At 36.2% G+C, this 12,301-nt stretch overlaps 1 protein-coding gene across 2 annotated transcripts in view; it reads left to right on the plus strand.

Annotated features, from left to right (window-relative positions):
- mcama (melanoma cell adhesion molecule a) overlaps positions 1 to 12,301 on the plus strand; it is a 45,449-nt gene that overhangs the window by 23,646 nt on the left and 9,502 nt on the right. For both annotated transcript variants that reach the window (XM_043240442.1, XM_043240443.1), the window contains exons 2-5: positions 9,705 to 9,829; positions 10,942 to 11,167; positions 11,256 to 11,326; positions 11,403 to 11,490. In XM_043240442.1, coding sequence (XP_043096377.1) covers positions 9,705 to 9,829; positions 10,942 to 11,167; positions 11,256 to 11,326; positions 11,403 to 11,490 — 510 coding nt within the window. The remainder of the gene's footprint in view (positions 1 to 9,704; positions 9,830 to 10,941; positions 11,168 to 11,255; positions 11,327 to 11,402; positions 11,491 to 12,301) is intronic.

The raw sequence follows: 12,301 nt of genomic DNA on the forward strand, positions 1-12,301 counted from the left end.
TTTCACCCTCATCAGGGGCTTGTAATAGAGCAGTTATTATTTAATGTGCCTGGGGGGGTATTCCTGATTGGCCTCCTTTGTTATGTTAATCAGGCTATGATTGGCCTCTTGGGATCAGATGTGGTGTTCAACTGGATCAGCCTATAGCGGCCCAGAGCGTCATCCCAGTAGGTTGACATTGTACTGAATATAAGCATGCAGAGATGTAAAATCCATGTAAACTGCATTTTAACTGTGCACCAAACATTTGCATCGTAACGTTTTTGGCTCGAATGCACGGTTTTCATTGAATGTATATCGCCATGAATCTACTACTTGTCTCACTCGACACTCGGTGGAGAGAATATTGATTCAGCGGCATATTTACAGTGTGTTGTCTGTAAATAAAACATTAATTTAGCTCTTGAAGTGGGCTCAGCTTCCATACAGGCTGATGAAATATTCATGAGGAGGCGTGCTGCACCAGAGGGAGTAATTTTACTCTTTTAAAAACAGCACTCTCAGCAATATTTTGTGCAAAACTTGTCATGACAAACAGCAAATTAGCGATGCGTTAAGTCTGGCTTGTTATCACGGGAGTTCAAAATGCTAATGATAATGAGACAAACTGCTCTGTTGCTAGCAGAAATACTGTAAATGTTGCATAGATCTTTGTATTATAGAAGATGTAGTTCACCCGTAAATGGAATTCTGTGATCATTTAAAGTACTACATTTTGAGAAATATCTCAGTGGTTTCTTTTTTTTCCCCATACAATGGATGTAAACGGACCGCATTTACCAAAAAAGACAGCTTTAAAAGTGTTGGAGTGACTATGCACATTTCAAAACTTCGATTTTTGCTTGCGCACGTAAATATGTGAGCTGTGATGCACTGTTCAGCAGGGTTTAGGGGATCTGATCTGACGGTGGGCCGCTCAGACGGATTTGTGTGTTTGACGGAGGATGGAGGCGGCAGACACTGAATGGCCGTCTCACTCAGGAAGCTCCATCGTGAAGGATTTGTGCCAGTTCTTGGTTCACAAAGACAGACCAGATTTGGAGTCTGCACAGCTTAATGTGTGCATACGTGCATGCATGTGTGTGCAATGCATCGTGGGAAGTGTATTAGATCTCACTCATGTTATTTCTGAATATTTGTGTGTTAAAGATACAGGTGCGTAACAGATGTGTGTTGATGGAGATTGCGCTTGTTTGTGTGTGTGTGTGTGTGTGTGTGTGTGTGTGTGTAAAGGGACTTTGGATTGTTATCCAAAACCTGAGAAACACATTCAAGTTCAGATGTTGAGTAACATCTTGGCTTCTAATGTGCCTTGACTGACTGATATCCCACAATCCACTGCATTTTTGTGGATCCTTTTTGCAGGGATTAAGCAAGAATTAAGCAAGGATGAACTGATTCTCATTTATACTGATATGCTGACAATTATTTTCTTTTAAAAATTTAATTATATTTTCTAAAATTTCATAATTTTTTGACAGGGCTTAAACTTAGTCCCAGACATAAAATGTAGGTCTGAGATGTTTTAACTGAAAGAAACTTGCACTAACTAATAAAATATGTCAGTGCCTTTGTTTTATCTCAAGATGCACAGCAGTATTGTTTTTTCTAAGACATTTATAAAAACTAATTTAATATTCTAATTGAAATTCATTTTTAATTCATTTTTCTGAAGATTACACTTAACAAAAAAATGTATTCTTTAGAAAAATATTGTATAATTAATGTTTAACACCAAAATGAATTATAAATGTCTTATATTAACCAGTTTTGGTTCCAAAAGGAACCTTTCAGTGAACAGTTCTTAAAAGAACAATTTTTCTTATTATGAAAAATATTTTAATAATCTAAAGAATCTTTTTCTTGTGTAAGGAATGAAAAGGTTCCTTTGTGGAACCTTTGATGCTAATAGAGAACCTTTATTTTAAGAGTTGCTTGCAGTAGATAGGTGCATATAAAAGACCGAAACAGAAAAAAGGAAAGACAAATATTTTTGCAAGAATGGTAGTCTATAGGATTTTCTTTTGTTTCTTAAGCTAGATAATTCTGTCATAATTTATTTACCCATATGTCGTTCCAGGCTTGTGACTTTTATGGAAAACAAGTGAAATTTGGACCCTATTCATTTGAATGAACCCAATTAACCAACTATTTTGTGTTCCATCAAAAAGAAAGGCACACAGGCTGATGTTTGGGTGAACTTTGCAGTGAGGCAGTAAGGCATTGTGCGTGCCCTCTTTGATCCCAGGTGTGTGTGGGGGGTGATTGGTGATTCCCTTCCTGTCACAGAGCAGGTCACGCTCGCCTTTCTCCAGTACTCTTCACCTTTCTCTCACAAGGCTTATGGATTCTCAACTCAACAAACTTTAAAGTGACAGGTGAAAGAACCTTGATTTAGAAGGTCCGAAGCTATAGATTAGCAAACTTTACTCGGATTTCAAGATCAAACAGAAGCTATTGACACTGAGATAGTTCAAGATTAGTTAATCCTTCAATAGGCAGGTTGTCTTTGAGAAAACAGATCGAACACAGAGGTTCATTTGGTGCCCAGTCATACTAATGTGATCTATATGGGAGGTCTGTTGTGATACATTAGTGCCAGAGGGGGAGGGTGGGCACCATGTTGAAAAACAGCCTGTTCTCAGCGTAAAGCCAACAGAACACAACCCAGAGATGGAGCTGAAAGGATAGTTCAGCCAAAAAATTCGATCCAATCTTCTTGTCATTCCAAGCCTGTATGACTTTATTTTTTCTGTCTAATGCACAAGTTTACCTGCTCTTTTATGCGTACTGAAAATGGACGATGATCGCAAAATGCATCATAAAAGGGCTCCTCACTGGATTCTGATTGGACAATCTTTGCATATTAGATTATAAAAGTAAGCAACACGATGAATTTAGTATCACAAAAAACAAACAGCGAAAGTAAATATAATATTTATTTGAAAATAAAGACCTGGCATCCCTTATGCAAGTTCTTATTAAAATATCCTTGAAATATTTCCTTTTGTGTGGTGAAAAAAGAAAAACAAAGCTGGTATGAACTGCACAATTAAATAAAAATGTATCCTTGTAAAACAATAATAATTTTCGTACTTTTAACGTGGTACTGTAAAATGCAATTAATATTATATTTGTCTAAATGCAGTGAAATATAAGCCTAACGTACATATTTTATCAACAACAATAATAGCATTTTAATCTTATTTTAAACAGAATCACCTCATTTAGGGGTCAAATACTGCTTTATCTACAGTTTTGTATTAAAACGTTTATCACATTGGCAACACAGAGCCTTTTCTATTCAAAAAGATAGATAAGGGCCGTTTACTTATCACAGATCACTGAAGACTGTCTCCAGACTCGAGTCCAGTGAGAAGGAGGGAGTTTTTGTTTGCTTGCCGGGCTTTGCATTTGTCTTTACGTTTTGGGAGTCACACTGCAGGAATAAAAACCAGCTGGAGATGTAATTCATCTCAGCTGGGGCCGAAACAGAAGCTGATCTTCTTTGTTGCTGAGCAGACAGACTGATGTTTCCCTCGTTTGTGTGGGTAACGTTGTATATATGTATATATGTGGCAGTATAATTGTGGTAGCGTATTTCATTATTATCATATCTTGGTTTTTAGAGGAACTCTCTTTGAGCTCGCTGCCCACTCTTTCTCCACCCGTGCGTTCTGATACACACACAGACACACACATAGCTGGTCATCATCCTGCGAAAACAATGTGGTTTCAGGCATCCTTACTCTTGTTATTTGAAACTCTGTCAGCACGTCCAAATATTCACCGGTGGTTTCCAGACGTGGGTTTGCAGGGTACGTAGGCAAACTGCCCCGAATGTTAATAACACAGAGCAGCGGTTTGACATACATGGGCCTTGGGTGTATCTGTTTCCTCTTTGTCTCAGTCTTTCAGTTGGTCAGCGACATGACACACATTTTTTAGTCTGAATGGATACATCTATTCAAAAATACATTCAGGATTCCACCTGAATACACCCCTTCTGTGATTATATTATTTTAACTCACTTTGAGGGGACATAAAGATAGGGGTTTCACTTTATTTTGATGGTCCCTTATGAACATTGTGTTGACGATAAGTCACTTTGCACCTAATTGTCAACTAACTTTCATTAGAGTGTTAGTAGAGCATTAGTAGACTTGTAGGGTTAGGGTTAGAATAAGTCGACATGTTCTTGAAAAGCTATCTACAGTCAGTAGAAAGTCTGTTGGGAGATCATCACAATAAAGAGTTAACAGATAATAATCAGACTCTAATGAAAGTTAGTTGACATGTAGGTGCAAGTTACTTATTATCAACAGAATGTTCATAAGGGACCATCAAAATAAAGTGTCACCAAGATTGGTTACTGCTTATTAATAGTAAGTAAGGTAGTTGTTGTCGTAGTCAAGTTTAGGAATGGCATAGGATTAAAGAATCAAAAAATATGGTCAAAAGTATGCAGAATAAAGCATTAATATGTGCTTTAAAAGTACTTATGAACAGCTACTGTAATATGCTAGTAATATGCATGCTAATAAGCAAATAGTTTATAGTGAATAGTATTGCCTAATCTAGTAGTTTCCCATTCCTAGTAGTTTGTAAAAGGAGCCCCGAAAAGTAGTCCAGCATGTTATGATTATTTCTTAGAATTTCTTTTTAACAAAACAGTTTATTAATATGTGAAAAAATCTATAGTTTGATTCAAGTGGAGCAACTAACAGGTGGAAGCAGGCATTCAGAAAAACATACAAGATGAAATTATTTCATAGATAGGACTCCAGCAGGCCCTTAAGATGTGTGTCAAGGTATACAAGTCTCCCAAAATTTTAAAAACTTATAAGTATTGGTTTCATCATTATTTATTCCACATTTTTTTGTGTGCCAGTTGTTTTGTTTAGATTTTAGTTTTGCTTTGCTTTGTTTGGTCCTTGTCTTTTTTTGTTTTCCCAGCTTTTTTGTCTAATAAAAAATTATAAAAAGGCAAGGTTAGTTCAGGTGGTAGAATATTTTTCTTTGCTATGAGAGGTGGTAAACATTTCTTGAACCTGTTATGAAAGTAAAAAAACAAACAAAAACAAATGAAAAAAACACGAATGCAAAGTTTGTGTTCCTAAGAACTTCGCAGAAGTTTTTTAAACTGGATTTTTAAAAGCACTTTATTGTGAACACCTTCACTGACCCTTTTCTATTTCTCTCTCAGATAAGAAAACACCACGTAGGTGTTTGCCTCAGATCTCCTCTGACGAGATATTCTTCACCTTCGCTAATCTGATTACCCGGCCATGTTTAAGGAGAAATCATTGTTAACTTGTTTGTTCCAGGTTATTTCAGAAATGTTTGTTGGAGAAGATAAGAAAAGCACCACCTGAGGCAAACAGTAAACTTCTGTTCACCTTTCTGTTTACTTGAAGACTTAAACAGGACACATGTGATATACTTCAGGATGTTTTAAGCTTAGATAAGGCTTGGAGACAGTCAGGAGAAGGAGATTTGCTCCCCAGGTGTGGGAACAATGGCTTGTATCTGAAGGCCATGGGTGGATGGACGCAGTCGGGGGGCCTCAGTGAAGCTGTGCTAAAGGACAGAGAGGTCTGAGCAAATAGGGCCAGCGTCTTAGTCACAATGAGCGAGGTGGTCGAGGGAGGGGGTGAGAATGAAAGGCAGCAGCCCTGAAAATGGGGTGCGAATGCAGAATGAGACCAGCGGGATGTGACTGTGAGTTTAATAAGGCTTTGTGTGTTGGGGGTTCACTTAGCTGTACTTTAGGGACCAAATTGTGTACAGACATCGCAAACCCTGACTAAATCTCCCACTGGGGAAACCCTCAGAGGTTAAAGCGGTTTATTAATAGAGTTTTATTCTTTTTTTATATTGTACATATATAAAAAGCAGATTTTTAGAAGCAGGATTTGGATCTACAGAGCTTTATATAGGCAAAAATCTGTGGTTATGGTATTGTCCACATTTAGATAGCATAACGTGTGCTGGTCTTCAGATTTTTTACTAGAAATATATGTGTTCAAGTTGACAGATTTCTCTACGATGTACTTTCCTCGAAATGCTGCTGATCATGTCATTTTAAGGACTATACTTAACTAGCTTTGCTTTATATGATGTTTAATTCATTAGGGGTTACTCAACCAAATATGAAAATTTGTCCATGTTTTACTCAACCCCAAGGCATCATAGGTGTATATGACTTTTTTTTTCTTTTAGACAAATCCAATTGGAAACGAAAAATTGTCCTGGCTCTTTTAAACTTTATAATGGCATGGGTGGGTGTCAAAAGCAGTCAGAATAATCTGCATCCATCCATATTAAAACAATCCTTACTTGGCTCCAGGGGCTGAATAAAAGCCTCTTGTAGCAAGTCGATGCATTTTTGTAAGAAAAATATCCCGATTTAAAATGATAAAAACGTTTTCTCACTTTTGCTACCTGTCGTAGGCGGAAGAAATTGCGGTGGATGACGTACAACATATGGTAGCATGAGCGTCAGTTTTAATATAACTCAGATTGGATTTGTTTGAAAGAGCAAGGTCATATACACCTAGGATGCCTTGAGTGTGAGTAAAACATAGGCTAATTTTCATTTTTGGGTGAATTAACCGTGATTAATTTTTGATTCACTGATTCATTCCTCTTACGTCACACTCCGGTTGTCCTTATTTCAAGTTATGGTTTAAATGATCACATTTAACAATTGAATCCCTGGTGCATTGGAGAATAGCTCCAGCTGAGCTCCAGCCATTCCTATGAAGCACTGCAAATGACATATTGCACATATGCATATTTTTCAATGAAATAAAATATATTTATTCTGTATGTACACCACAAACAACTTTACATTGATATATCTCCATCATTTTAAATAGGTCATTCACATGGATTGTAGTTCATTAAGTAAGCTCTTTGTCTGATTTTCTATTTTGTAGCTGGTCGGCTTGGTTCAGGTTTTATAGCACTTTAACAAAGACTTTAAAACAATCTAATACACTAATACACTCCATTCAAGATTACACATTAGCATACACTGAACCTAAACCTCGCTACGTTAATAGTGCATCGTTTTAGTGTTATTTAGTGTTTGTGCAGCGTCGAGGTGAAATCCAGAAAAGCGTGTCTCATTGATCACTCAATCACAAACACATCGTGAGCTCCGAGGCCAACCCATCTCGGGTGTTGTCGACACAGCCAGACCCCCTCCTTCCAGCAGTAGCTGTGCCACTGACCTCACGCTGCTGAGGGGAGGGAGACGAGTGATGAGGTTGTTGTGCAGCCGCTTCACCCCTGAACCCTCGCCAACGTCTCTCTCCTCCACCAGTCACTCGCCAAGGACGTGGAAATCCCATAATAACCCGTCTCCGCGGCACCCCACCAGCCCAGCTCCCTACTTCCCAGATGTTTCCAATTAAAAAGGAGGCCTTTCAGTCCGAGCCTATTTTCTGCATGCTGCGAGAGAGAGAGAGAGAGACAGAGAGCAGGTTGGAGAGAGATAGAAGGGCTGAAGGGAGGAAAAAATGACTTTCTTTTAATACAAAAGGCCGTTGAGGGCAGAGAGTGACATTTGAAAAGTCACAGTGGCTGCATGCTTGTTTTGATCGCAGATATCTGAGGAATGGAAGATGAGAAGATGAATGGTATCGCTCATGTCTGAGTCAGACAAAGATTTTCAGATTAAAATCACGCCTGTGGTTACAAAATCTGGGTCTTGTTTTTAAAAATGCTGTTCCTTCTCTGCTTCATTGTAGGTGTGCTGCCAAATATAATCCTGACGTACAAAAGACACATGGTCTGTATTTTTTCAGTTGGTGCGGTGGCAGCCGCCGACAGGTCTGTGTTTGCCACTCAAAACCTCAGTGTTGCCACGAAAGAGGCGGCCAGAAAGTAAAAAGAGGGAGAATTTGAAATGAGTAGTTCACCCAAAGACAAAATATATATATAAAAATAAATATTATTCCTTTATTTACTCAGCCTCACACACAAATGTTCCACATGCAGTATTGTATGAATTTAAAAGACTTGGAATATTAAATATTAATAAAATATAATAGCATATCTAAATGTATAAACAAAAACTTTTTATTTTGGATGTGATTAATCATTTGACAGCACTATTAAAAATGCAATAAAAACAGAAATGCTGTGAAGTTGTTATTTTTGAAATGCCATAAAATGCCATTTATTCCTTTGATGGTGAAGAATTAAATTTAATTTTTTTAAATAATTTTACTTTATTTCAATGTATGTATCCTTCATGAACAAAGTATAAATTACAAATAAATAAATAAATAAAGTCTTACTGACCCCAAACTTTGTCATGGTTATGTATGTACACTAATAATTCATAATTTCAGAGGAGGTTTTGGAAGAAAAAAACTTTAGTTTTTACTAACTTATTTGTCAATCTCAGTTCTCTCAGTTCTCTTTATTATAATGCGGAATCTTGTAAAAAATCTTTACAGTAAATATATATATATATATATATATATATATATAATTAATAAAAATATGAAGAAAATTTGTTTTTAATATGTCACAAAGCAAAAGTAAATAATAAAAAACACTTTTTAAATCCTTTCCAAAAATAGGGTTCATTTAGAGTTATACTATTATTTTTTTTCTAATCTGGACATATTTTTTATGATATTCATCTCAGTTTAAATGCATTAGTTTTTTCATATTTTTGCAAAGACAATCCACTTTATGCATTATGAAGTAAGTTAATGGGCCATGTTTTATCCTTTTCTTTTCATGAAAATGTATTTGACAGCCATAACATATAATAGCTTGTACGGGGAATAGCTTGTATAGAGTTAATGATTTTGCCTATTTTCCTAAGATTCGGTCAGTGCTGATGTGGTATGGTGGCCTAGAGCATTCTTCGAAGTAATATTGCCAGCCATGTGAAGCTGTGCCAGTGCGGTTTAGCTTTCAACTTCTGTGAGATCAATGCATCTACAAATGTGGGTCATCAGCAAAGGCTGCCGAGAATCTGCCTGCAGGATTACACAAAAAGTTCTGCAAGATTTACATTCCCCAGCCAGTTTATGCACCTCTTACACCCCTTGTGCATTTGTGCACTAAATATGTTGTCTAATTTGATTATTTTTCCCAACAAACAGCTGAATAATTTAAAAAGAGCTGCACAGATAACATGTAAGCTGTCCTGATAACAATCGCAAAAGAGTAACGATGATGTTCCGTCTGATGTTCTCAAATCTGAGCCCGCATGCAATCTGCAGTCAGTCAATTGAAAAACACGATAACATCAAGCCTGTTCATTTACAAACTTGTAGACTCGCGACACGCAATGTTTGTTTCTCTGCTTTGGTTGATTGTAACTTCATTTTCAGTTTTAAAAAATTCCCTCTTTTTTACCATACTAAATCATTCCTAAATAATTTCACAACTTAATCAGTGCAGAAAAACTAAAAACCACAGTCCACATTTCCAGCGAGGGCCTTGTCATCATGCATAGACTACAAGTGACCCTGAACAATTTTAACAAAGAGAGTGTTTTACCGCTGCTGACCTATCGTTAATGCGAGTGCAATTGAGTTTTCTCTAAGGCTGTGGCTTAAACATCAGTACACAATCTAAAATGCATTAAGAGCTTGTTAATGTGTTGTTTCACGTGTTGATAAAGCAGCCTTTGTTCTCACATGGCCTCAAGCTCGGTGTGTTTTCTTTGGCAGCTTGGGCGCTAGTGGATCTGAGGATGGAGGACACTGTAGAGGTTTACATGGACGAGTCCGCAGAAATCCCCTGCCTGTATACCTTCACCGAGCAGCCCATGATGGTCATGGTCCAGTGGTTTGTGGTGAGTCCTGAAACTCCTGAGAGTCTTTCTAATTCCTTTTTTCCTTCTCAAAACAATAAGGTCTCCATTCATCTTCAAAACGCGATTGAAGACATTTCTAAAGAAACATTGTGTCCATGCAAAAGTCTGATCGACCAAAATTTTCACATGAACCATGCAGTTTAATAGAAGTGATGTAAAGAGACACGGTTCCACAAAGGTCTCAGTTCTAAAAAAGTAAAAAAGACATAAGGGTAAGATATAAACCCAAAAGATGCAAATGTGAGAGAAAAGTCAGAATTGAAATAAAGTTTATGTCTGTAAGCTTTACGAGGATGAATACATGATGGCATTATTTCCATTTTTTAAATCGACTATGAAATATTTTTGAATATGTGGATATGTTGGCCTTTGAATTTCACATGGCTGATGCAGAAATAATTAAAATGTCTCTTATACAGACTTCAGAAACATGCAGAAGGGAGCTCCTTGAATAAATAATCAATTATTGCTAAATAAACTAATCAACAAAGTATAGCCTTATCTATTTCCTCTTATCTGTCTCTATTCATACAGACAAAGCAGTTAATGAAACCCCACAAACATGACATTGAACAACAATGAAACTACATAAGCAAGGAAAAAATAAGAAGAAATATAAAATATAAAAACATAATAAAAACAATGAAAATATAATGATAAATGATCAGTAAAATTGTATGATTGCAATGTTTCAGGTATCGTCAGAGGTGTTTTTGGTGTCAGTAGTGATAATATGCTGTCTAAAAATCTGCATTAAACGCTTTGATTTGTTACACCGTTAGCACATAGATTGATTTTGCTCAGAAAGATCCATCCCACTTCTCGGCATTGATTAATATTGTTATGTTTTACCTGCAGCTTGAAAAGATCAGATTTTCCCAAAAAACGAAAACTGAAAGTTTTTATGCCACATAGAAGTCTTTTATTAATTATTTTATCTTTTTTTTTACTTTCTTTTCAATATATCACTACGATGTTCAAATTCATAGTTAAAATATGATTTGAATACATATGTAAAACTGACATTTGAATGAGGTACTTTAATCAGATCTACAGACCATTTACCAAGCTTTACTTCCCATCATCCTCAGCGGGAACGCGATGGTCATCGGGTCCGAATCTCGTTCAGCGATCTGACCATGCAGAAGGTGGATGAGAACACGACCTACAGCGATCGTATCAGTGTGCGATCAAACAGTGACGGAGAAACTCTGACCGTTCAGGACGTTAAGCTGTCTGATGAAAGAGAGTTTTTCTGTCAGGTCAGTGGATTGTCAGCGGGCAGTGAGGAGGGCAAGACTCTCTTGAAGGTTTTTGGTAAGTCTGTCCTGTCAATTGAAAAGGCTTAATATTGTTGCTTCTTTTCTTTCTTTTATAAGTACAAATGTGAACTTGCTGTTTTCAGACCCCCCAGAGCCTCCCGTCATTGAAGGTGTCCTCTCCGGAGTCTCTGTGTCCGGTGACTCCCCAGCTAAGGTACATCATCCAATCAGATTCTCTTATAGTGTGCATATATAGTGTCTGTAAGCTGACCTATTTTTTATTTGGTTAGATTGCATCCTGTGAGACCAGAGAAGGCTTTCCCAAGCCAAACATCACATGGTACCGTGATCACATCCCCATCCACCCCACTAATGGCTGTGAGTAAAATATAGACAGATTATTTTTGTCTATATGTTGTTATCTTTCATTTATCTTTATAATTTAGTATAATATAATTTGAAGTTGTTATGTTAAGAGAAAAAAAGAAACATTTCTCTATGGGAAATTAAAAATGTTGAACACTGTTGAGCTGCTTAAGTAACATTTTTGTGGAAATATATATATATATATATTCTATTTAGGATATATTATAAAGAACAGATAATTTGATATATATATATATATATATATATATATATATATATATATATATATATATATATATATATATATATATATATATATATATATATACACATATGGAAACAATGTAAAAGTCTTTGCTGTCACTTTAAATCATTCATCAGTTTCTGACGTTTTTTTTTCTTGCAGTATGTAAGTATATAAACATTCATTAACCCTGCTGGAAAATCTAGAAAAAAAGCAAACCTAAAGTAAACATCAAATCAAAATGGACCTTATTTACTTCACTGCAAATTCCTTTTCATATTGTGCATGTCTCATCAGTGCACATTATACAAAGAAAAATGAATTTACAATAACTTGCTTCACATCTGAGACTAGAGATGCAAATGTGCATTTTTTTTAATGTTGTGGTCATTAAGTCATTAATTAAGTGGTGATAAAAAAATGGGAGATTTGATGCAAATTTTGGTTCTTGTCAAACCTAAAGGCTGATGTGAATTGTTCTAAATGACACAAAAGAATGTAGATATCACAATACTATAATGTAAAGTGATTAGATATTTAAATTTCCTTAAGAATATCTTTAACCTTGTAATTTTAAGT

Source organism: Puntigrus tetrazona, chromosome 5 (assembly GCF_018831695.1).
Source record: "Puntigrus tetrazona isolate hp1 chromosome 5, ASM1883169v1, whole genome shotgun sequence".
NCBI classification, from domain to species: Eukaryota; Metazoa; Chordata; class Actinopteri; order Cypriniformes; family Cyprinidae; genus Puntigrus; species Puntigrus tetrazona.